This window comes from Cyprinodon tularosa, unplaced genomic scaffold (assembly GCF_016077235.1).
Source record: "Cyprinodon tularosa strain WSP-4 unplaced genomic scaffold, ASM1607723v1 ctg225, whole genome shotgun sequence".
Lineage (NCBI taxonomy): Eukaryota > Metazoa > Chordata > Actinopteri > Cyprinodontiformes > Cyprinodontidae > Cyprinodon > Cyprinodon tularosa.
This window is the reverse complement of record NW_024038839.1, coordinates 1045043-1071449: the sequence shown is the minus strand read 5'-3', so window position 1 is coordinate 1071449 and position 26407 is coordinate 1045043. Positions and strand designations below refer to the sequence as shown.

The following is a 26407-nucleotide window of genomic DNA, read 5'->3' as shown; positions in this document are numbered from 1 at the left end:
CCCAGGTCTTAACGTTCACTACGTCCCCAGAGGGTGAGGTTGGTTCCAGGCTGTGTTGTGAATGTTTACGAGAAGATTATGATTCATCTAATTATGATCATATATATGATTATTATTGTCATGTTTTGGTTCTGTTCAAGTTTTATCTGAATTTTCATTGGACTTATTTCCATTCTTGTGTTCTGTTTTTTTTTATTTTATTTAAGTTTTTAGATATTTTGTCTAAGTCTCCTTTTCCCTAGCTCCCTTCTTGCCTCTGTTCACACCTGCTCCCAATCTGCTAATTAGCCTGGTGTGCTTCTCTCTCCCATTTATTCTCCTCCTATTCAGTCATTCTTGGCTGGTTTGTCATCATTTCTTTGCCCCATTGTTGTGAGTATTCCTGGTCTTCAGTATTTTTTTATTTTTTGGATTTATGTTTTCGATTTTTGCTTCTGTTACCCTTTTATGTTATTAAAACTTCAAATAACCACCTCAAGCTTTTCTGTCTGCATTGGGGCCCTGTCAAACCTCCACCCCTTTGTGACAGTTATGATTAAAAATTATAATGATGATTATATATTAAATTACTAGAACTGGAAGTTATAGTTAATTAATAGGTCTTTCAAATTGAGGGTAAAACTTAAAATTATTAGCAGTTTAATGATTATACCTGTAATTTGCTTAGTAACCAGGGTTCTTAGTCTCTTACCAAAAGGTTTGGACTCCTGAATCTGGCTGTAAAAAATCCATTTGTATTTCACCAATTTATTAATTTAGAATATGGCTCTCAGCAGAGTTACTACGCAGGCGGTAAACACTGCAGACGATAAGCACAAATAAACAAATAAAAGGGGAAGAGGGGTTTAAGAGTTTCTGAGGAATATTCGAGTTTTAATAAACAATCTTAAATATACTCCACCGGTCTCCTCAGTGTGCTCTGCTTGTACGTCAGAAAACAAGGGACCATGACAGATGTTGAGTAGAAGTAAAATACGGCCAGTTACAGGTCTAGCCCCCCTAGTGGCCAAAAGTTACAGAGTGTGGCTTTAAAGGTATAGTGATACTTCTAATTGTCAATCATTCTGGTTATATGTTCCCATAAGGCCGTGTTACGTGCTTGTCCCCAGTTAGCTATGTGTTTCTGCGCATGCGCACTTTCAGCCGTATATCTGTGGTGAGCTACGGTTTCAGACAGTCATTAAATCTCACCTTTTTCACTTCGGTTCTTTGAAAATGGCTGAGGGACATAAGAGAAAAAGTGCCTCTGAAGTGTATGAGAAGAAGATAAAGGCCTCAGAAGAGGCAGATGTATCTTGGATTGCTTTGCGCAGAGAGCTGTCCTCGCAAAGCATTATGGAATTTGCTGTCACAGCGGCTCACTGTTGCTATAGTGGTCCAACAGCAGCGACTGATAACAAAGATGCAATGGCACCGCGCAATGGAGGAGGAGTTACATGACCAACGGGAAGCTAAAAATTGTGATCATCTGTCTGAACGGTCAGTTAACTGAGTTCACTATAAAGTCCACTATATACTCCTTGCTCTATATAGTGATGTAAGCAGAGCATGCATGAGGAAAAATGGGCTTGTGCATGCTCTCGCACCAGTTTAATAGGTGTCTCCTCTAGGGAGCGGGTAGAGGGTTGTACATGTGCTTTTTGATGGTGGAGAGGACAGGTCTTTTTTTTTTTTAAATGCAAAAATCATCCACTATAACTTTAAGTGAAAGAAAGATGTGCTCGTATTTGATTTGCATTGTCAATAAATGTGCTTTAGGAATGACGGTCTAATATGTGTGTGTAATTGTATGAATAACTGAATTTAATATGAGGAGATAATCAAGAGGATCTCCTAATTCTCTCAGTTCCTCAGCACAACTAGAGGAAATCAGGGCTTTAAACAGTGTTCTAATGCCCTGATGATCAAACTCTCCAGGTTTGATTTCAGGGATAGAGCTTAAGGAATTCAACTAACTGTTACTTTCAAAGAACAAAAAAATAGCACATTCTACGCTTTATTGAGGCGGGGCTGACCACATGTTTATCACTGTGATCTATTTCACTCTCATTTGCAAGACAGTCTTTTTTTGCTGTGGTGCAGCGCAAAAGCACAGAGGGAACAGGTTGGTGCAGATGGAGCCGTGTTTGATCTGACATCAGCAAACAGTGGATTTGTAAACACTATTTAATTTCAGAGTGACTTTTTTTTATTCTTTGCACTCATAGAGCACAAAGAACTCTTCTTTTCAGCCCATCTCTGCTCAAACAGCTCCACTGGGGATGAGGAAGAAACAAAACATAGTTGGTGTCATCTTACAACATTTAGACAAGGTAGACAGCACTGTGAGAATCATGTTCTTTAATTTTTCCAGTGCAATTAACATCTAACATGATTAAGCATGCTTTGTTTTGTCAGAAACTCCAGAAGTTTCAGGTGGAGGCATCAACAATGACCTGGATCAAAGACTACCTGACAGACCACAGCTTGTGAAACTGTGTCAACAGTGTCCACAGTGGACAGTACCCTTATTATTCCTTTTTTCTCCGAGTCCCAGTACCAGTGCATCAAAGATGGACAATAAGCTGAGTGCAGGGAGTTAGTGAACTGTGTGAAAATAATAATTGGATCCTGTATGTCAGCAAAACAATGGAAGTGATTGTAGATTTCAGAAGAAACAGGAGTATAAATACCTTAAAAGTTCTACTGGACAACAAACTAAACTAGAGAAGCAACTGTGATGCCGACAAATACAGACAGAGCAGATTTTGCTCCCTCAGGAGGCTGCGGTCCTTTGGCGTTTGCAACAAGTTGTGGAGAGTGTGATCTCTTCATCATCTGCTGTGGTAACGGTTTTAAAACTAATGACTTAAAAAAGCTCAAGTTGATAAAAAAAGGCCAGCCTGTGGTCTAGGAACTAGAGCCTCTGGATATTATTTCACAAAGAATTCTTAATAAAATGAAGACTATGGACAACAGTGAGCATCCTCTTCAGAAGATTTTTAAACATGGTGTCTTGAGTCAAAGGCTTCTCCATGACAGGCCAATAGAGATCATTGCTGCCTACAGCTACTAACATCTACAAGATATTAAGAAGCACAGAGAAGTTACTACATTTAAATTCCCTTTGGACTTAATCAAGTATTTTTAAATTGAATTAAACTTGATGTGATGCACTACTGATATACTGGTATCAAATTATTGGACTTAAGTGTTACCAAGCTCTGCATTCATGGTCATTTTTTAAGCTTAGGGAATTTCTCATTTATCAGTGGCAGTGCCAAATGTAACAAAAACTATATTCTTGAATATGTCCAATTAAGGCTTAAAAAAAAGTTAAATCTTAAAAAGCATTTAGTAAATCTTAAAAACTATATTGAGACTCATTTTAAACAATCTAAAAAATACTGATCTACAGGTAAAGTAAGAGTGCAGTATGTCCACCGTACAAAATAAACACAACAGTAACTGATTATGTCACAGAAAATCCTTTTTTAATGTATCCATGTACACCAGATAAAACATAATACTAACCTCAACTGATCATTAAACTTTTTATAATCAGATTACATAAATAATCCAGTCTAAAAGTAAAACAAAAACAAAGTGAAAACAGTAATATAAGGTAAACAAGAGGAAAATTTTAAGTGGAAAAGTTGTTTTCACTACTTTCCTAAAATGAACCCATCATATATCTTTTGTTCAGCGTTTTCATTTATATATTAAAACTAGCTGGACTTTGGTACCTCTACTCAGGGTTCTTGCAAATCTTTCACATTAAACCTCCAGATTTTTAAAAACTCAAGCTCCTCATGTTCTTGATCCTTTGATTTCAGGTGGAGATGTGGAACACTAAATCTCTCCTTGAATATATGGTTGATATCTCTGGAATTGGCACTTTAAATATGGAACCTCTGAAATTATGAAATGAACAAGGAACGCTACAGGTGGTAGCACGCAAGGCAGTGCAGAGGAACAAGGAAGACAAGGTGGTTAACAACGGAGGAGAAATAAAGGATGTTATATAGAAGGAAAAAGCAGGGAATAAATGCAGGAAAATGACAGTGGAAGAAGAAAAGATAATATAAAGCAGAAATAACCTTAGGAATAAAGAAAAAGACACTGGGAGGGGTAAGGAAGAAATAAATGTAATGCATAAGCTAAGGAAAAGAATGAAGAATACCAAGGAATAAAATAAAAAATTAAATTAAAACAACAGGATTAACAAAGTCTGGAAGTCTTGATAAATACAGACATATAAAACTTAAGAGCAACAAACATCTCTAAGATCTTAAAAATGTAAGAAAAATGATCTCCAAGACATCTCTTCTCCACTAATCGATTCCATCATGACATAGATGACTGAAAACATGGCAGAAGGAAAACCTCTGGTTTCAGATCTTATAGAAATATTAGGTGTAGTTGATCAGTCAGAGCTAATCCTGGATACTTTGCGATGTTGTTCCTGAAGTTTCCTGTTTGAGCTTCTGGTAATGTTTCTGAGAAAGAAGAAGGAATAAAATGAGAAACCAAGAATGAACCAAGAATTCATTATCTGAGTGTGAATGTCTTTGTCCTTTGTGCGTACCACCAGGTTGTTGTAGTGTTTCTGGCTGCTGCAGTGGATTTTCTTGGCGGAGTTTTCATTCATATAAAACATGGAGCAGAGGTTACAGAAAAATCCAGATTTGGGAACGACAAATTCCTCACCTGTAGAGGAATAAAAGAGATGAAAATAGTAACTATGACTTCACTTTTCCAAATGCTGCCTCTTTTTTTTCCAACAAATCAATTCTCACCGAGAGGGTTTTTAGGATTGAATGGTGGCAGCTGGAGGTCAGCGGAGACACATGGAGATTGACAATGTGTTCGCTTTGCATCAGGGGTAGTAGGCTCCTGGTTTTCCTCCTTGACAGCTAAAGAAGAGCAAAGATTATTTAATTTTCTCAGCTTTCTCTTATCTCTAAGCAGATAGTTGCAGTGGAAACTGACTTTAACACACTACTGCTGTAAACGCCCTTAACTAAAAACATAAAGACTAGAATAAATGTGTCTGAGCCCTTCCTTTCATGTGTTGTTTTGAATCTCAAATTATCTAGTTAAGTAAATTAACTCCTATTTCATCTAAAATGCAGTTAACTGTTCAAATATTCTATTGCAGAACATCTCAATCCGTCTAATTTCTCTTTAGTTCCAACCAAGCATATTTTAACAAATTCAGCTCAACTAGTTACTTAAAATCAAACTTGTCTATTATTGCTTTTTTCTGAAATCTGAAGTCAGCACACATCTAAGGTAATACTTTGCTAAAACTAACAATGTAAGTGAAAATCAGATTTTCTTAACCTCATGGTATTGAAGAAACACCAGCTCTAATGCTAACAAATGACACGTCATGTCTTTAGACATCAGGCAGCATGTCACAGCCTTGTTGTTGACCTGGATAAAGTGTTTACCTCTGCTGATCATGAGCCTTTGTTAAAATAGACCTAAAACGTTTCCTTTCAGCAAAACAAAGGAATTTGGAAAATGGTAAAGTGTGTTTTGCAAAAAAAAAATTAAAAAACCAAAAAAAAACAGAAGTCTAGTTTGAAAGGTGTTTCACAAGGCTCAATGTCAGGCTATTTTATATTACAGTTTTATTCTGAAGAATGTGGAAAATGTCCACGGCTTCAATTCAGCCTTAAGAAAAATAGACTTTAGCTTAAAACACATGTTTTAAAGGACACTAAAATTTAACTTTTTTAAACAGCCGTTTAAGTGCATTTGGAACGAGGTTTACATTTGATAATGACATAAAACAAACCTGTGTTATCACTGTGTTTGCGTTTAGAAGGGTTGGACATTTGTATGGTTTCCACTTCATCTGCCTCCTTGGCCTCATCGTGACCAGCTTCATCCAAAGCTGGCAAACTCTAAAATGAAACACGAGGTTGGTGAGATTAAAGCAATAATCTAAACACTTGTGACAAACAAAAGAACAAAAAAAAAAAAACAACCCTTATTGGTTTGTAGTTCAACCACACCTCTGGCTTTAGACGATCCCCCTGATTGACGTTCCCTAGTTTCTCTTTCCATTATTGTTTTATCTTTTTATTTTTTGTTTTCGTAGCAGCAACTTGCCTTTTCTTCAGTTCTAATTCTTTAAAGATATCATCAGCATAATTTTCCTCCTCTGAGCTCACTTGATCTAGGTTTGATAAAGCACTTTTCTCTGCTGTCGCTTTATTTCTTTGATAAATCTTTCCTATTTTCTAAGAATTTCCGTCGTTCTTTATATCTGTTTTGCATGTGTTAATTTCTAAAAAAAATAATAATAATCTCTGTGATCTCTTTAGCCTCCCATGAATTACCTGACAATAACAAATTTTCATTGTTTCCGTTAGATTCTATTGGTGAGAAAACAGACAAACTAATGTTAAATTCTGCAATCACCTTATCTTTCGTGTCACTCTCTTTCTTCAAACTGGATGCTGGTGACTTATTCTCAACAAACGTATCTTCTCCAAGAGCATTTATAATCTGATATACAGGCTCTTCTTCACTGGTTTGTTTTGTACTTGTCTCATTGTCTTTCCCTAGTCTTCCCTTCCCTGGTGTACTTTCCTTCAGAGAAACCCCAACATCTGTTTTCGGAGATTTCTCTGTGTCTTTTTCCTTGGAATCTCTGGCTGGTGTGCGTCTTCTCGGGGTCTTATTGTCCCTTGTTTTGGCATTTTCTTCTAACTTCTTGGTTGCGTTTTCTTTTCTTCTTCTAGTAGATCTTGTTGTCACTGCTTTGTCCTCAGGTCTCTCATCTTCGACAGAGTCTAAAACTGTGAATATTTCCTCTACTTTCTCAGATGTTTTAGGTTCTTCTACCTGAGCTAAGATCTTTTCATCCGTTTTCTTTCCTCTAGCTGACCGTCTCCGACCTGTATTAGTTGAGGTCTCTTCAACAGCATCATCTTCAATAGAGTCCAAAACCTCATAGACCGGCTCCTCCAAATCTTTAACACTCATTTCCCCTTTTTCCGTCTTGCTTGTTGTCGTTGTAGGCTTCTTCGTTGCCTTGTCCAGTTGCTTAGTTGTTTTGTCTTTTTCCTCACTTTTAGATGTTCTGCTCCTTGAGCGACTCTCTCTTGTTCTGTAATCTCCAGATCTGGTTGTTCTTTCTTTCTCCGTTCCTTCTTTCTTCTCAGTTTCAGATTCTGCGGTGGCTTTTGTTGGCGGATCTTCAGGTGAGTCTATGGCTCGATAAACCTCTTCCTTGAATTTGTCCTCTGATTTAGCCAGTTGGTCAGTAGGATCTACAAGCTTCTGGTCTTTTAAAGTGTCTTTGCTGGCACCGGTTTCAAGAGGCTGGTCTTCATTAGATATCTGACCAACCTCTTTGGAGGTTTCACACACTTTCTCTGATAAAAGGATTCCTTCCTTTGGTTTTAGGGTTGATGCAGCACCACCACTATTTGGAGTTGGATTGGTGTCTTCACTTGTTTCTTTATCTCTATCAGATGTAACACTGACTGATGATTCTTCAGGACTGTGGATTTCTTTAGCCTCATCCCTTTCAGACACCTGAATCACTGTGGGACCTTCATCTCCATCATCAGCTGTAGTTGCCTGCTCTACAGATGTAATGTCCTGCGGCTTGGTAGACACATCTATTTCCATTTTATCAGCCCCTTCCACAACCTCAAGACCACACTGATGAATGGTCTGGTCCTTCTCTGGTCCAGGTATTTGGGTTTTAGTCATTTTGCCTTGGTCATCCTCCTTGTTTTCCAGCTCCATTTTGTCACTGACAGAACCGGGGGTTTGTTTACTATTATTGTTTCCTATAGTTGCCTGCTCTACAGGTGTACTGTCCTGCGGCTTGGTAGACACATCCATTTCCATTTCATGGCAATCATCTAACTTGTCAGTATCAGCCATTTCAACAGCAGTGCAGTCCTGCTCTGGTCGAGGTATTTGGGATTCTGTTTTTTTTTCTTGATCCTCCCCATTTTGCTGTTCATCAGCCTCTTTATGAAGGAAACCTAGGACTTCTTTTTTCACATCTCTACCATTCTCCTCTTTGTTTTTGCTATTGGTGTCATTTTCATTTTCTTCTGCTTTCTTTTCAATCATCTCTTGTATGGTTTCATCTTTCAGATCTTTCTCCACATTCCCCTGTAAGATCTGTCCCTCTGCAGATATATCCATCTGTGATGATGCATCAGTAGTAGACTTGGTAACTACAGTATTTGCAGCAACTTTCTCTAGTGACCCCTTGTGGTCTGGCTTTGTTACTGTACTTTCTGCAGGTTTTTTATGCTTCTGATAACCTTGCTGATTTTTTATTGATGTCTTCTGGGCTGTTGCTGATGAACAGTTATTCCCAACTGAGGATGAGGGTCCCAATGATCTGCTAGGAGGCTTCTTCTTAACTGTCTGAGCTTTCTGACCAGAGGAAGATGGCGTTTTTATAGACTTTACAAAAGGGGAGGAAGGAGAAGTTTTATCAACCGTTGCATTGGTTACACATTTCTTAAGTTTTGAGGAGCTTTTTGTGTTTGGGTTTACACCAGCAGACGTGGAACCAGATTGGTTGCCTTTTGCAGATTTGGATGAAGAATAGGAAGACAAGGTCTTTCTGACACCAGTATGAACAGCAGAACCCCCTGCCTCTTTCTCTTCGGATGTCGGCTTAGATGAAAAGGAACGATTTTCAGTTTTGTCAACCATGTCTTCATTAACCTCATCAACTGTCACAAAGTCTCCAGTGCTAAAGTCGAGCTCATTAAATCGTCCTGAGGAAAGCTCTCTCTCTTTATTTTCATCCTGTATGGAAATAAAATTCAACAGGATTAGATAAAAACATGTAAACTGCTGTAATTAAAATAAAATATACTGGGAACACTTTGTGGAGGAAACAAAAGGGGAGAAAGAACTTAAATTTACTTTTAAAATATTTGTATTTCTGTTTAGTATCTTTAAGGGTGGTCCTGCTGTGGTTGGTGCTCTACAAAAGATCCATATTCAACTGTTAGAACCAGATTTTCACAATAAAAACGTATATTTATCCAAGTTTAACAGCTTCCAGTCAAGCTCAGAGAAAATGTGTTTATTGAATGTCGGTTACCATTTTCACAGCTAAGGTTAAGATTTATTTGGAAAACTTCAGATATAAATACAACATCTGGATGAAATGTTAAGCTATGTCTTTCTTTCAGATGCGCCTCCTTTAGTGAGACTGCGCTTGTTAACTGCTGTCCTGAACACCTTGAAAACATTTTTATCCATCTGAAGATATGCAAAATCTTTGCCAGGACTCTTGACGTTTTGGTGGAAATGGATCCAGTAGAAGTGACTGTATCTCTTGGTGACTGCTTGTTCTTTACAGTCCTTACCAACTTTCAAGACATCAGGAATCAATTAATGGTTAAAAAAAAGTTAAAACTTAAAAATATACTGCAAATGGAAGCTCATGTCATAATGCATCTAATATTACTCATCCTGTGCGGTGAAAATTTAGCTTATTAAAGATGAATATTTTTCTTCAAAAAGAGATAGAGGAGATTCTGAATTCTATCTGCTTTAGGTCCCATCATGGCTGACCCTACCGTACCGAAAGAGCTTAAATTCATCTAGAGCTTGATTGTATGGATCCACTATAAAAACAAAAGACATGTTGCGCAGGCTTAAAACATATAGAGTGGGGAAAATAAGTATTTGAACACCCTGCTATTTTGCAAGTTCTCACACTCACACAATCATGGAGGGGTCTGAAATTGTCATTGTAGGTGCATGACCATTGTGAGAGACATAATCTAAAAAAAAAATCAAGAAATCACAATAAATGATTTTTTAAACTATTTATTTGTATGGTACAGCTGCAAATAAGTATTTGATCCCCTGTCTATAAACTAGAATTCTGACCTCCAAAGACCTGTTAGTCTGCCTTCAACATGTCCACCTCCACTCCATTTATTATCCTAAATTAGATGCACCTGTTTGAGATCGTTATCTGCATTCATCCCATACAATCAGTAAGAATCCAACTACTAACATGGCAAAGATCAAAGAGCTGTCCTAAGGACACTAGAGGCTAAATTGTACATCTCCACAAGGATGGAAGAAGCCAAAGAGGGCTGTCATTCTCCCTCTGACTGGGGCTCCATGAAAGATCTCATCTCGTGGGGTATCAATGATCCTGAGAAAGGTGAGAAATCAGCCCAGAACTACACGGGAAGAGCTGGTCAATGACCTGAAAAGAGCTGGGACCACCATTTCCAAGGTTACTGTTGGTATACACTAAGACGTCATGGTTTGATCATGCATGGCACTGAAGGTTCCCCTGCTTAAACCAGCACATGCCAAGGCCCATCTTATGTTTGCCAATTACCATTTGGATAATCCAAAGGAGTCATGGTAGAAAGTCATGTGTTCAGATGAGACCAAAATAGAACTTTCTGGTCATAATTCCTCTAACTGTGTTTGGAGGAAGAATAATTATGGGTTCCATCCCAAGAAAACCATTCCTACTGCGAACCATGGGGGTGTTTTTCTGCACACAGGACAGGACTGTACTGTATTAACGAGAGGATGACCAGGGCCATGTATTGAGAGATTTCTGGGAACAGCCTCTTTCCCTCAGTTAGAGCATTAAAGATGGGACGAGGCGGGGTCTGCCAACATGACAATGAATCGAAGCACACAGCCAGGATAACCAAGAAGTGGTTCTGGAAGAAGCATATGAAGGTTATCACTTGGTCTAGCCAGTCTCCAGACCCAAACCCATTAGAGAATCTTTGGAGGGAACTCAAACTCCATGTTTCTCTGTGACAGCCCAGAAACCTGACTGATCTAGAGAAGATCTGTGTGGAGGAGTGGGCCAAAATCCCTCCTGGCGTGTGTGCAAACCTTGTGAAACACTAATGGAAATTTTTGATGTTTGTTAACAAAGGCTACTGTACCAAATATCAACATTGATTTTATCAGGTGTTCAAATACTTATTTGGAGCTGTATCATACAAATAAAGTTAAAAATAATTTATTGTGAATTCTGGATTTTTTAGATTATGTCTCTCACAGCGGATATGCACCTACCATGACAATCTCAGACCCCTGCATGATTTCTAAGTGGGAGAACTTGCAAAATAACAGTGTTAAAATACTTATTTTCCTCACTGTTGTTTCCACTTAGCCTACATTATATATTCCATGTCCCATCCACAGTTAGCTTGAAGTTTCAACTACAGAGTGACGTTTCTTCAATGTAAATCCTCCTACAAAAAACACTGATAGTAGATAGACAATGTAAGTAGGCATGTATGAGATTTGTTTAACTGTAGCCATTTGGCAAGAATTACATTTCCAGATCTTTGACTCCATCTATGGGGCTCTTGCCTTTCTGACTTTTCTTTCTAAATCAGAGTAGCCTGATGTATATCTCCCTCATGAGGCTAGGTCTGGTGTGCTGCAGCTCAACAGAACCATTGCAGTCGTAAACAGATTCAGGTCCCAGCCCCGATCCACGGAAAAGAACTGCGGTGGTTGTGCATTTTTTGGGTTTAGGGATGACAGTGCGAGACATCTCGTTCAGTGTGAATGCACCTTAACACCAGCTTCGCTAAATCCACCAAAACATTGTTGGTGTTCTCAGGTCAGTTGAGGTTTTTAATCATAAAACGCCTAGAACCGTGAACTACATTATTAGAATCAACCCGTGGAAGCTTACCATTGATGACTTCTCCTTTTTCATCAGCACAGAATCTGTAAAAGAGGTTAAAAAGTAGAAGACTAAATGCATCAAGAAATCTCACGCGGAAAATGATCTAAAGCATCTATAAACTATTTGTTACTGCAGCAGTTTTAGCCTAGGAGATTTGAAGATGTGATTTGAGATGTGAAGCTTTGATACAAAATAAATAAGGGTGGTATAGACCATGCATGGAGCTTCCAGTGTTGCTCTGACAGCATCAGTATCAAAAGGTTGTCCTTTTATCATGCAGGAATTTATTTTCTGTTGTTTTTTTTTTTATTTAGACTACTCCAAAAACAGATTCTGTTTTTTATTCAAACATACTTCCCAAACATAGCCTCTTATTCATGTTTCTATTTCACAGGCTAACGTGACGCAGCAGCAAAAAGTGAAGAAGGTGAAACTATTGAGCAAAATTGCTGATCAATGTGCAAAACACTAAAACAACTTTCCAGTTTTAAAGCGTCAGCAGCTCATTTCTATGAGAATTAAATATCTTTAATTACTGTAAGAAATTCACAACATGAAATAAAATTTTAAAAAACACATTGCATTAAGATTTTAAAGGGTGTAAAAAAAAAAAAAAAAAGTATATGTATATTGGTTGTTTTGGTAGAAACTAACCTTGTAGTGTCTTAGTTTTCTTTGTCGGTTGTTTTTGCTTTTCCACTGCATCAGATTTGGACTCTGAATTGGACGCTGAACTTTGCTGGAGTTCTTTGATGGTGGTTTGGGCCTTGGCAGTTGATGTAGTCTTTGACTGCTGCAATGTCCTCACAGGTTTCGTGTTCTTTACTGTTTTTATCTTATTAGCTTCAGGTTTCTTTCCAGCGGTAGTGGCTTTTGGGACCAACGAAGCTGCCTGTTTCACTCCGATGGATTTAACGCCAGCGCTCTTCCCAGCTGAGGTGGATTTCTTGACAGTTTTAGGTAACTGTTTGGTGGAGATGCTTTTCGCTTTGGAAACCAAGACTTTCGCTTTTGTGACAAGTTTGCTTGTTGCTGTACTTTTTGATATGGTGTGAGAGGTTTGGGATTTGGAGGATGTGGATTTTAAAGACAATCTATAAAGAAGATAATCACAAAGAGTTAGTTCAAAAAGAAGAAACTGAAAATTTTTTGCTGATTTTGATAACCGGCCTTTAAAGAAGTGAAAGTCATTATATACTTGAACTAACCATCAATCAGATCAAACTGGGTCCCCTGGCTTGTTTGCTTTTAAGTACCTCTATGCTTTTGTGTAACCAGAAAGCTTTAGAGCTGCTCATAGTAAAGGTTCAAATATAGGAACATCTCAAAGAAATAAAATATCTGCAAAACTTAAATATTTTTCACTACGGGTGTGGTGGTGGCACATGGGTTGGGCATGAAACGTGCGGAGGTCTTTGCCCTACACGCAGCTCTTTGCAGATTTGTTTTCCAGCCTGTCGACTTTACTGAATTAGCTTTTAGCTAACCTTATAAATATAGGATTTGTTTAAAGACACGTTTTTAATAAACCTGTATATTATATGGATTAAACATTGAGATTATTATTTCAAGACATTTCTCGTAGTTTTGATGATTCTCGTTTCCCAAACACAAAATTCAGAACGTCAGCAAATCAGAATGTTATTTAACATTTAAAAAAGTCAGACTTATGTAAAGTGGGTTATAACCAATGCCCTCAATGTTTAATTGGGACACCCTTTTTGAGAAATTAAATGCATCAGTAGTGTGTGTACTTTAGGTTATCTGCATTAGTGAAGATGGTATTTCTCATCTTCCTCCTGGCAATACTCAATAGATTCACTACGGAGTTGATGTCAGGTCAGTTTGTGTTGGTTGTTCAATCTGTCACTGAAAACAATCACTAAAGGCATATTTTAAACTTTCTAAAGATTTTCAGCAGTTTTTATCTATATTTATGAACATATTTATCAACTTATTTTTAACTAAGACATGAAATCCATACATTTTAAGTAGAACAAGTATTATAGAAAAAGATATTAAATCAAGATCTATATATATTTATATATATATTTTTTTTTACTTGTGGTTTTAACACTGGGTTATACTTTTCAGTCCAGCATGTAGTAGCAATCTGCCCATTTAATCAGCTTTTGGTACTTTTAGCAGTAGAACCACACAAAGTCCAACTAGAAAATTAAAGGAATAGTACACCCAAAACATGATTAGCCTTCATTTTCTACTCACCCCCATGCTGAACAACACTCTGGAGTACTTTTTTGATATCTCAAATGCATCTGGAGATCTGGGAGGCTTCTTGCTGTCTGCTGACATTCAAATAATGGAGGTCTATGACGCCCGAGGCGGAAAGGTCCATAAAAGTCCACAAAAAACGTGTCAATATTCCTCCATACTGCTCGTCCAATTCATTCCAAGTGTCCTGAGTGGGTAGCGTCCATAATTTACTCGAAACGAAGTCATTTAGAATGTTTTTAGAGCATAAACAGTAGTGTATAGGATTTCCTAAAAGCGCGTTCATGAGTCTACGGAAACCGCGGCAGACTAAACCAGATGAAAGTGCGCATTCAGCGTCTGCTCTGCCGATAATGCAAGCGTAGAAGAAGAAATGTGCTGTTTACCTGTGCAAAGAAAGAAAAAACGAAAAAAAAATGTCTGAGGACTTCAGTGTTGAGGAAGAGCATGAGTTCTTTGCCGAGCTGAATGCGCACTTTCGTCTGGTTTGGTCTGCCGCGGTTTCCGTAGAGTCGTGAACGCGCTTTTAGGAAATCCTATACACTACTGTTTATGGTCTAAAAACATTCTAAATGACTTCGTTTCGAGTAAATTATGGACGCTATCCACTCAGGACACTTGGAATACATTGGACGAGCAGTATGGAGGAATATTGACACGTTTTTGTGGACTTTTATGGCCCTTTCTGCCTCGGGCACCATAGACCTCCATTATTTGAATGTCAGCAGACAGCAAGAAGCCTCCCAGATCTCCAGATGCATTTGAGATATCAAAAAAGTACTCCAGAGTGTTGTTCAGCATGGGGGTGAGTAGAAAATGAAGGCTAATCATGTTTTGGGTGTACTATCTCTTTAACCGATAAGTCAAATCAAATTCTTGAGCAGTCTTCATAATCCTCTCAAGGCTGCATGCATCACTTTTCCCTGCCGCAATTGTTCCTTCTTATCAGCTATCAAAACTAACGTTTGGTCACAACAGTCAGTAAACAACCGCCTGGTTTAGCAGTCCTCTCCATAACTGTGTCCGCTACTGACCATTTACAGCCTCAGATTACCTTTACATGCGTTTTGAGTTAATCAGCTGTTTGAAGTGCGACATCCTTCTTTTCTTTTTTCTAACTGCTAACAACCTTCATTATCATCTTTAATCCATACTCAACAAAATCACAAGAAATAAAGCCCTGAAATGTTTTAATCAAGGAGAAATAAATTGTTATATTCATTAGTTTCACAAAAAGGCAATTGACAAAACAACAAAAAAACTGACAAATGTTATGAACTCTTTTTTTTAGTGGGGTCCCCTAAGAGAAAGGTTTTGGAGAACCAGATATTATCCCAATAATCCAAAGAGTAGAAGTTCAATGTATAATAGCTGCCTATTAGGAAACAGTACTGGGATAATCAGACAAAAAAAAGGTCCAAGGAACTTTGTTTTTGCCTCCTCTTCAGGAGAAACACTGGATTTTATGTTAAATATGGGCCACAAATCAACTAACATACTAACGAAAAAAATGTTAGCTTAAATGTGTAATTCTGTTTTTTCCCTTGCCTTTATTATCTACTTTTCTATGGGTTTTTTCTGAAGCAAATAAACTTGTCTTGCCTTTCTAGCAGTTCAACTGTCAAGGTTTTAATATTATGCTTAATCAGTTTATACATGTGTTACAAAATACATTGCAAAATACTACTAAATAATAATACAATATAGCAACCCTTAATCTAAGATGCATTTTCCATTTTCCAACTCTTATTACTCCACATGGACACATTTCTAACCTTGGGAGAACTTTGAATCATAAATATAACTACTTGTAATCTTAATTTATTTTATCAATATCCTCCTAGTACAGCAGCTCTAACAGTTAAACCTTGTGCTTTTCTGAGGTAGAACTTACTTTTTTGGAGCCATTTTCTGCTCTTTTCCTTGGAGTGGTTTGATAGATGCAATACCCTATGAATTAAACAAAAACATTCTCAGTGAGCTGCTGAGAGGGCAAAGTTAGCATAGCCCAGGACAAAGTGAAGTACCGTTGCTCCAGAAACACTGAGTGAATATCCCTTTATATTGCATCCCCCATAAGACACCAGTTTCCTTGCATCTTCTTCTTTCTCAAACCGCACACGTGCCTACAGACAAATTAATAAAACCTGCATGTAAACCAAACATTGATATCCCAACAATCGATTTTGTGGTTTGATCTAGATCACATGTGCAACATTATACAGATTTTCTGCAGGTTAAGGAGATCCCTACCTCTAGTCTGGATCTGAACAATGTCAAATTTTTTACTTTCCCGATTTTCTCCATGGCTTTAAGGATGGCAGAGTGGGAAAGATATTTCAAAACGCCAGAGAGTGTCACTTTGTTGAATCCACTCTGAACAAAGAGGATAAGTGAATGAGAGGAAACATGAAAACCAAGACAAAGTCAGATTATTTTCAAACATGCATCAGGAATCAGGGTTATCTGATTTTTCATTAGTTACATCTGCTCATTAGGCTTGCTAGCTGCCGTAAATGCTTGTTAAATCAAATCACCAACCGAAGAGCTTGTCCTGGTTCTTTGACTGCTGGAGGAAGCTTTTGTTGAGTTGGAGGATGACTTATTTTCTGTCCTCGACGTGGACGAAGATAAGGCAGCATAGGATTTTAAATTAGCCAGCTCAGCCAGTAAGACAGGGGCCAGAGTTTTAACCATGGCCTCCAAGTCCGACTGTGTGGACCGAGAGTGGACAGCTAGAGGTAAGAAAAGAGACAATGGAGTATAACTTTACTGATTATTTGAAATGCTGTAGGGTCAGAAATGTCTTCCATTTATCTAACCAGTTTCTTCCAGCAGCCTCTTAGTCAGTCTGTCTGCGCTTCTGGACCTCTTCTGGTGAGGTTCTGATCCGTCTCCAGAAGACCGCCTTTCATAGTTCCTTCTTGTTGACGAGCGTCTCTCTTCGCTACTCCTTGGAGACGGTCGGTGTTCGTGACTTCTCCTCGGTGAGGACCGTTTGGCCTCCCTCCTACTGGGAGGGGACCTCCTCTCATGACTCCTTGAACGTGAGCGGTGACGAGACGAGACGAGGCGTTCATAGGACCGAGAACGGGACCTGAAGGCAATCATTCAAAAGTTTAAAACCACGGATTTTTGGTCAGTACTTCTTGTAAAGAGTCGTTTTTTTCTACAAGACCTGAAAGTTTGTCTGGAGGTCTGTGATGACTGTGATCTGCTATCGCGTCTTTCTCTTCTACTGTCAGAGGCACGATGAGGATGTGGACTACGGGACCTTTGAGGGCTAAGCCGTCTGTCTCTTCTGTCCTGTCTTTCCTTTCTGTCCTCTGACTCATTTCGGCGGAGAGGGCTGAGTGAACGGGACAGATTTTCATGTACGGACCTCTGGTGGCGGTGTTGCAAATTCTGGCTGGTTGAAGAGGCAGGCTGGGTATCTTTACCTGGACCACTATAGAGAAAGAAGAATGAGTAAATAAGTTAAGCCTTGGAAACATAGATAATACATATTTCTCATGACTACTGTTGCATCAATATGAAAATTTAGGCTCTCACTGATGTCACACATTAATACTGTTTCTATGGACAGTAACCACTATTTCCCTATTTTATGTAATCCCACCTTTTGAGAATGAAAATCAAACATTAAGCTGGAAAACAATCATTAAATACCCCAAGGCCAGCCAAACCTTCCTCCCAAAATGCCAAGAAAATGGAAACAGGTTGGACATACACCGGATGGGACTAATATTACTATGTAAAAGGAAAAAAAGGATTAACATTGACCAGTACTGAGGTTAATGCTGAATTATTATGCGTCCAAATCTACCTCGGGAACTCTGGAGTCTGCCCATCCCACAAAGGGTATCTGTGGAAAGAAAACAAAGCGCACCGAATAAAACCAGAACTTCTGATGGCGGACAAGAACATTTGACACCAAGCCGAGCAGAAAAACAAATATTTCAGGAGCCAAATCGTTGAATTACAAACATGGTAACATTTAACAAACTGCTCCACTTGAGCAGACAAGTAACAATGGCATAAACTTATTTGAAAGAATACCTGTCTCTGATGAGAAAACCTGAACCTTCAGCATCTGGATTGTCTTATTATAATAGACTTTAAACGTATAGTGGAGGATGTTCTATTTTGGGGTGGATCATCAAAATAAGTGGTCCTCCTAATTATCAATCATTCTGGTGATATACGTAACGATATGTTTACGTAAGGCCGCTCTACGTGCTCGTCCACATTTTCCCTTACCGGTGTTTTTTGCCGAGAAGTACCTGCCTGCCTCCCCTCTCGCACACTAATGAGAAAACTGATTAAAATAAGAATAAAAAGATAATTTTTAAACATATCCTTAATGTTTTTTCCATTTCTTATGCATGAATGCCCTAAAACTGAGTTTTGTTGGACAGATAAATTCAAATGAATACGATTTTTACTCGTATGGAGACACTTTCTGTCCGATCTGCTCAGTGGATAGCACTTTCCACTTGCTATTAACACGACTCTATATCATTTCTGACAAAACATTAAGAATATATATCAAAAAAAGTTCCCTTTCACTTCATATTTAAATCCGTTTTCTCATTAATGTGCAAGAGTTTAGGGCGCTTTACGCTCCCGTGATGGAAGTTCTTAGCAGGCAGGTATTTCTCTGCACTTATCTGTCCACCAAAACTCTCAATTTTAGGGTAACCATGCATAAGAAATATGAAAGCATTCAGAATACGTTTAAAAGTTCCTTTTTCATTCATATTTCAATCTGTTTTCTCTTCAGTGTGCGAGAGGTGAGTTAATTATCGGCAGGCAGGTATTTTTTGTCATAACTCCGATGGTGACCCTTACATAGTGATAATTGCAAATCTTCTGTTGGAAAGTACGCTTTTATGAGCGATTCAAACAGCAACTTTTAAATAGAGCATGCACGAGGAGAAATGGGCTAGTACATGCTCTTGCACTTGTTTAATATGCATAAAAAATGCATATGTGCATATGCATTTTTTTTATAAAGTGGAGAGTGCGGGTCTTTTCAAAAATTCACAAAAATTTAGTAAATTATACACATGGGACAGAAAAATTAGCAATTTAAATAAATTGGATCTGCATGGTAAGATAATATAACATGTACATTAACTAATCGAACAACTATGTATCCTGTGTTGATCCAACTCACTATTTAATATTTTACACAAGTTAAGCTCATTATACAGATATAGTCTTTGAAATTTAAAAACTGACCTTTGCCTTAGCTTTATGCAGTTATCAAGATGAATGCCAGTGTTCCAGTGGTACTGCCAGTCCTGATCAGAACAAACATGTTTTATAAACAACATGAAAAAAAATTGAACAGCAAATCCTATAAAAAAAAATTCACCTTCTGTCAAAGGTCAGACATCAGGAAACAAAACCACAAGAAACTTTTAAATATAAAGAAAAGCAAAGCAAACACCAACAAGGCGGTGTGTCATCTGGAACGTAAAGATAATCACATCACCTTTGATGCTAAATACAACTTACAAATGTTGGTCATTGCAACATAAAAACATTTACAAAAAGAAAAAAAGTTTCCTTTTAAGGTTATTAAACTTAAGGGTCCATTTTTAGTCTTGTTGGTTGTCAGAATTTGGGTTTCCAGCTGTAATACAATCCAAGTCGGATCATGACCAAAATATACCAGGCACTATTGTAGCTGGGGGGGGGGAAACCTGAGCCCTGCTGTCAGAAAAGGGAGAAAGTCCATCCGTCCAGCATCTCTCTCCACTTTTCCTTGCGGTTCTGGTGCTCATCATCTTCAGCTGTCCTTTGGGCCAGATGAGGGGTACATCCTGGACAGTTCACCGGTCCATCACAGAACAACACAGTCATACAAGACAAACAGCCATACACTAACTCATACATAGGGGAACTTTGGAGACCAATTTAGAGAATAGGTTAAGAATTTAAAGTACCCAGAGAACCCGTGTATGTGCATTGAGGACATGTAGACTCCATGCAGTCACCCTGGCTTCAGGATTTGGACCAAGCATCCTCTTTCTTTAGGAAAGCAGTCCTACCAACTGCACTGCCGTGCAGCAGAGACAGCATTTCCATTTCAAAAATAGAGTCCCTTGTCCCACGATTCCTCAGCTGTTCCATATTGTTGTTGTTGAAGTCCAATTTCAACAGCCAAGTCCGAACTTGGTTCCACGTCAATTTAAATGTCATTGTAAAAGTCACAGATCATCTGATTAACATTTGTTTCATGGTTAATAAATATCTCTATAAGTCCGTTTAAAGAGCATTTTCCGACAAGTGTAAATCCATCAAATGCAGTGAGCTACATTTTTGTACAAAGCCTCAAGTTTGGAGCACGGTTATTAGCAAATAAGGTTATACAGTAACTACTGAGACTTCATATTTGCATGAAACAGTGCAGGTTTCATTACCATCAGCTTTGATCAACTGATGCCCGATTAGAGAACCATTTCTTAATCAAAAATAAAGGGAAAAAAACTGTTTGCTCAACAATAAAAAGAGATTATCCACAATACATCAACAACAACAGGATAAAATCTGCGGCCTTCCACTCACCTTCATACTGGTACATTCTTTCATACAAAGACAACAGGTATAAGGGAATACTCTTGGTGTTGCTCCAGCGTAGTCTTGCATCATGGCCCATGTTGGTAGCTTCTTAGACGACCCTGAACAAGTCACGGCATCCCTCTGGCTAGGCTCTCGTAGCTGCCGATGCCTCTGGAGTTGCTGCTTTTGTTGAGGGTTGATCTTTTTCTTATCCCTCATTTTAGGGTTATTTGAAGACTGCTCTCCACTTCTTCTCCAATCGCTGTTGTCAGTCTCAGCATTACTGCCGATAAGCACGAGACCAGGACGTCCAGGGTGGACTCCACGCATCAAATTAGAGGATGGTTTGGACGGCTGGGTTTTGGAGGGTTCCTGGTGAGCTGGTGCTGATTTCTTTAATGGATTAGTTTTGGGGGCATTGGACTTGAGTTTTCCAAAACCACGGTCCTTATTCAATGATCCAAAAGAGGACAACTTGGATTTTGAAGTATGTCCATAATCGATCACTTTACTTGATGAAAAATCTTGGGAAGTCACTTCATCTGGATCCGGCACTGAGCTCCTGGGTGTGATCGGCATGTCCAATTCTCCCATACTTCCGATAGTTTGAGATTCATCGTAGGGATTTGAAGTTCTCTTTACCTTCTCCAGATGAATTTGCCTTAGGATGAAAGGAAGGTTCTGGGGAGTCAGCTGGTCTTCCGGATAGGAGGACAGTTGATCCAAGTCTTCTCTGTGAAGTCCAAACTGCAGCAAGATCTTTGTGGCAAATTCTGAAGTGTAACTGGGCTGAATCGTCTCCTGAGGAGTCCCACGTTTGTCCAAAAAAGATGTACCATAATCCCTCAGGCTTCCCGTTGTTTGGATCCTACTGCTTTGAAAGCTTGATGAGACAGCAGGTGAGTGCGCTTTTGGCAACTCTCTCTTTGATGATGTTTGGCATATTGGTAACCAGTCCAGATTGCTTCCACCACTGTCCATATTTAGGGGTCCCACTTGAGCTGGAGCAGACATCAAAAAGGAGTTTTTCCCTGTGAAAGAGGAAGAAAATGTGTCCTTTTGAACATTAGTAAATTTGGGACTCTGGCTGGCAGAATATTGCATCGCTGGCTCCCTGGCTCTGCTGATATTCAGGTCCACATGTCTTTCCATGTCCTTATCCACTGTTGTCCCAATCTTCTCAGGTCTGTATTTCACTGGCAAAGATAGAAGGGACGGTATAGGTCTTCCAGGGGGCCCACAATTGCTGGAGGAAGATCCAGAAGAGGTATAGCTGGAACCAGAGCCACAGTGAGGCTGTCCCCTTTGAGGATCTCTCTCCATTTGTCCACCAGAGGGTCTGTATGGCCCCACGAGGGACATCTGGTTACCAGGGGCAAAGGCATTATACCTCGGATGTGACATGGTGTTAGCAAACTTTGGAAAGTCCAAGAGATTGATGGCCACAGTCAGTAAAGGTAGTTGTGTGGATAATCCCCGAGCGGGTCTGGTGGGAGTTTGCTGTCAAGGTCACAGCACAGCCACAAGCAGCGAGAACATCATTTATATGAAGATGGAGCCTGCCCTCCCGTGACAACCCCCCGGGAAGCCCTCCAACATAGGGGGGCTCCTTAGGTGCGGAGGAGCAGGACACGAGGTGCAGTTCTACAAAAGTAAAAAAAAAAGCTGAAAAGTTTAAATGGACAAAGAATTGGGTTAGTGACTGGAACTTAACTTAAGCTTTGCAGCAAAAAGAAATCCAACATCTGGAGGGTCAAAGCAATTAGCTAACTCCTCTGTTAGCTACACAGATTTCTTTCCACACAAGTTTTAGGTCTTCATTATTAAGAGGCATAAGGGGTAAAGACATTAAAAATAGATCACTGAAAGACTTTCAGAGTGATTAATACATCACTAATTTTTTTTATTTATTATTATTTCAACCCTTTCGGTGGAAAAAAAAACCCTGACTCTCCTAAGGGGCAGTATAGCTATATAAAAAGTGATCTATGGCGATCAATTTCCCTCCAAGGACTTCCTCTCTGGGAAAGCACTAGTTAGACTTAAACTCATTCCCAGCTACATAATTGTTTGAATTTGGAAGTATGTTCTCATTAACGTGTAATTGGGAGGTCAAATGTCCAGTAGCATTGGGCTGTTTGCATGTTAGTTGGTTAGCAAGTTTACAGAAAATACGAATGGAAGAATACTAAGAATTTTTTTAACCAAAAGTGCATCTCAGCCCATATTAGAATACTTTCAATTTTGGGAGGCACTCTTCATTTTCATTACAGATTAAAGTATTCTCCTCGTATCAATAATGGATAAATCATGAGAAGTCGAGATGTGGATACTGACTATCCTGAGCTATCTCTATAGTTATGCTGCTATAGGCTCAGACTTCTGGAGGACATAGGGACCCCTATTTCATCATTCTATCTCTATTCTCCCGCCCTGCAGAATCTGCAAGTTCAATCTCTAATAGGGGTGTGGGAAATAATCGTTTTGGCGATATATCGTGATATTCGGCTGCCCAATATAATATCGATCTTTCACTTCTTAGTATCGATTTTCAAAAAAAAAAAATGGTTACACAAAACATTGATGGGAAAATGGGCTACCTCTGCACCACCACTCTGGCAGAAAGCGCCGTGGAGCCCTTTAACTGTGCGTGCAGCACCAAATCTGTATTTGAGGCAGTCACAGTGGAAGAAAACCCCAAACAACATGGATAATAATACCTAATCAATATTTTCTGATGAAAATATACAGCACTTGCTGTTTTATCTCATCATTTGATTTTGGTAGCTAGGGAAAATATGGCAATATATAGTGATACTGCAATATCGTGATAATATTGTATCGTGACCTAGGGCTGGGCGATAATTCAATAACGATATATATCGATCGATAGACATGTGGCGCAATAGAAAAAAAGAGGGTCGATAAAAGTTCGATAAAAAAGAAACGCAGTTTTCCTTTCTTCTCATTGTAGCCTAGCATGTAGGTTTATGCTAGTCACTGCTTCCTCCCAACCAATCACAATCGCGGACCCAGGCATGCCGTCACCAAGCGCCGCCCTCTCAAACCACAACACAGAGCACATGAAGATGTTGCAGCAAGGAGAGGTGGAGGAAATTGTTTCAAAGAAGGGTTTTTGTAGTTCGGCAGTCTGGCAGTATTTCGGTCATGGCAAGTTGGACAAAAACAAACCACAGTCATCTGTAAAATGTGTCGGGAACCAGTGAAAACGAAGTCTGATAACACAACCAACTTTTTTTTTTTTTTATTATCATCTCAGCCGCCCACACCCGCAGGAGTACGAGCTGTGTAGGCCCCGACGCGGCTCTCCTCCGAGGAATCTTCGGAAAATATATATATATTTTCAGTTCTGGGCAGTTTCCCACGTAGTTCTAACAATTGAGATAAAAATGCTGAGGGGGCCAGAAACTTCAAAGTAATAACTCAGGTTAAAGCAGGAAACGGGGGTGGCGGCGGCGGTGGGGGGGCATTTATTTATTTGTTATATTTATTTTGGTTACTTTTCTGATCACTTTAGTTTATTCTTTGTCAGTATTTAATAACATAACTCAGGTCTCTTAAGTTATTTTTCCTTAAAACAATTCTGTTATGGTTAAAAAAGTTGGTTAAATAAAGATTTAATTCGAAGTCTGTGTTTGTGTTTTTTATTAAAATTAAATCATTTAGCAATATTATAAAAAGTCCAGGCAGAGCTGCACATAAAATATGGTTTCAAATCTTTTCAATAATTATCGATATCGATCAATATGCATTTTTTTTTTAATCGATAAGCTTTTTTTCTATATCGCCCAGCCCTATCGTGACCCAGGGCTCTCTAATGTTCTGCTCTCTCTGCTTTTTCTCATCATAGTAGCTATGCCTCATCTTTTCCTGTTTGGCTGTGACTCCATCGTGCTGAGAAATATCAGCTGTGCTGCTGCCATCAACACCTTTGTTTAGATGTTCGAAATTCTCCTGTTTTTCAGCGTAGCCCTGTTTCTTTGACTGTGACTGGCTGGATGTGCTCTCTTCATCCTGTGACATGGGAGCTGACTCGGAGCTCGTCTGCCTGGCTGTGTTTCCTGCCTTTTACAGCTGCCTCTTGTATCTCTGCTTCTGTCTCCTTGAACCCCAATCGGCCTCAGCAGATGACTGCTTACACTGAGCTGCTTACACTGCTACTCTGCTGGAGGTTTCTTCCTGTTAAAAGGGAGTTTTTCCTCTCCATTGTCACCAAAAGCATGCTTAGTTATAAGGGACTGTATGATCTGGTGAACTGTTAAGTGCTTTGAGATGACATGTCTTGTGAATTGGCGCTATTTAAGTAAACTGAATTTAATTGACTCACTCTGGTTAAGACTAAATGCTAAAATTAAAATAAAAAAGTAGTGGCAAAACTAATACATGTTCAAAAATAAGAACAAAAACAATTAAATTAATCTGTACAGTAGAAGAAAAAAGAAACCCTTTCCTTGAAGGAAAAAAAAATTGTGCAGTCGTTAAGAAAAAGGGCTTTTCAAAGTAAATTAAAAAAATGGACAAAATAGAAAAAAAATTGTAACTATGCTGTGCAATAAACACAGTTATTAATTTGAGGCTGTGTGGACTTAATGTAATTGTGATACTTTTATTCTGTAATAATTTTATCATAGAATAAAACTGTGTTTTCAGGTAAACAAAACAATGTATGTCCTCATAAATAATAAAGGTGTTTTAAAAGACTAAATTGTGGTCATATTTTGCTGAAAATTAGAAAAGAAAAGATTTGGTTGTTGGTTCAGTCTTTTGATCGCCATTAGCCTGATGTCTGGTGAACTCTGGTTTTTCTTTATCCTGGAAATGTACCTGTGGATTCTTTACCACTTGCTAAAAACCAGTACTGAAAGTTTGGTACATTTGGCATGATCACACAACTGCTCTTTGAAATTTCAACAGGCAATGAAAATTGATCTTTGGGGGAAAAAATAAATAAATCTCATGGCATTTTCAAATACCTTGATTCCTTATTATATCAGTATTTTTTCTGTGTAAACCTCTCTCTTTAAGGTATTAATAAGTAACCGGTTTAAAAATGTGAGAAATGCTTTTGTTTTTAGTTGTTTGCTAAATGATAGTGAACGGTATAACTAACACAAAAACAAAAATCGAATTAATTATAGTAATTTCTTCTGTAACGCTTATTAGCCATTTCGTTGATAGTGTTATGTATCATTGGAGGTCTTTGTTTTCCAGGTAAAATATGAAGGGAATTGTTGTTGGGGTTTTTTGGGCAGGCAGCACTATGGTCAGCTAGATGGGTCCTCATGTGACAGGGAGAAGAAGAAGAAAAAACAGGTTGGTAATCCCCTGTATCAGCCCAGTGCTGTCGGGGAGCACCGAGGAAGAAATAAAGCTCCGGGGTTTATGTTAAGCATCACAAGAGGCTGTGTTAGAAACCAGTCGATGTAATAAACTCTATTCGGCAGTATAAACAACTCTCAAAATATCAGCAAAATTACCGAGAAATGCGATAAAAACAAATACAAAAAATAAAAACAAAAATCACGCAATCCAACGGAAATGTCGCATCATCTCAGTTTTAAATTGCAGTAAGAACGGAGTCATTTCCCTTCGGTTATATGGTATATGCACCAATGTTAAAAATGTATAATATATTAAGCTTAAGACACAAGCTAATGCTAAAACTTGTTTTAGCAACTGGTCTAAAAATCGTCACATGCAAAACCGATGACTTCTCATCAATCCCAGCTTTTACATCCACGTTAGTTACATACCGCTCAGCCTTTGGGTAAATATTCCACTTATGGCCAACTAAAGCAGCTCCAGAGGTTGATTAAATAGTTTTATTAGTAGCTCCTCAGTTAGCTTCCTCGGTGGTTAGCTTCCTGACACAGATGAACCCAAACGACTTCCCTGTATTTCCGGTTTGGG

General features: G+C 38.7%; 1 protein-coding gene across 3 annotated transcripts; it reads right to left on the bottom strand.

The window, feature by feature from the left end:
- Positions 1-3448: 3448 nt before the first annotated feature.
- LOC119784417 (zinc finger protein 638-like) lies at positions 3449-26400 on the bottom strand. 3 transcript variants are annotated; one of them, XM_038286462.1, is made up of 19 exons: positions 26251-26400; positions 20483-22120; positions 19151-19212; positions 17733-17771; positions 17085-17354; positions 16729-17003; positions 16448-16641; positions 16160-16282; positions 15934-16032; positions 15801-15856; positions 12329-12768; positions 11681-11715; positions 7807-8781; positions 6513-7581; positions 6415-6458; positions 5786-5894; positions 4779-4895; positions 4568-4689; positions 3449-4478 (listed from the first exon to the last, which is right to left on the bottom strand). In XM_038286462.1, the coding sequence occupies exons 2-19, from the start codon at positions 21878-21880 to the stop codon at positions 4416-4418; spliced, it is 5490 nt and encodes a 1829-aa protein (XP_038142390.1). In that variant the 5' UTR covers positions 21881-22120; positions 26251-26400; the 3' UTR covers positions 3449-4415. The 3 variants fall into 3 exon arrangements, with proteins under 3 accessions (XP_038142390.1, XP_038142388.1, XP_038142389.1); XM_038286460.1 differs by having other exon boundaries at positions 6513-8781; positions 26251-26399; XM_038286461.1 differs by lacking the exon at positions 26251-26400 and having other exon boundaries at positions 6513-8781; positions 20483-23032.
- Positions 26401-26407: the final 7 nt, after the last annotated feature.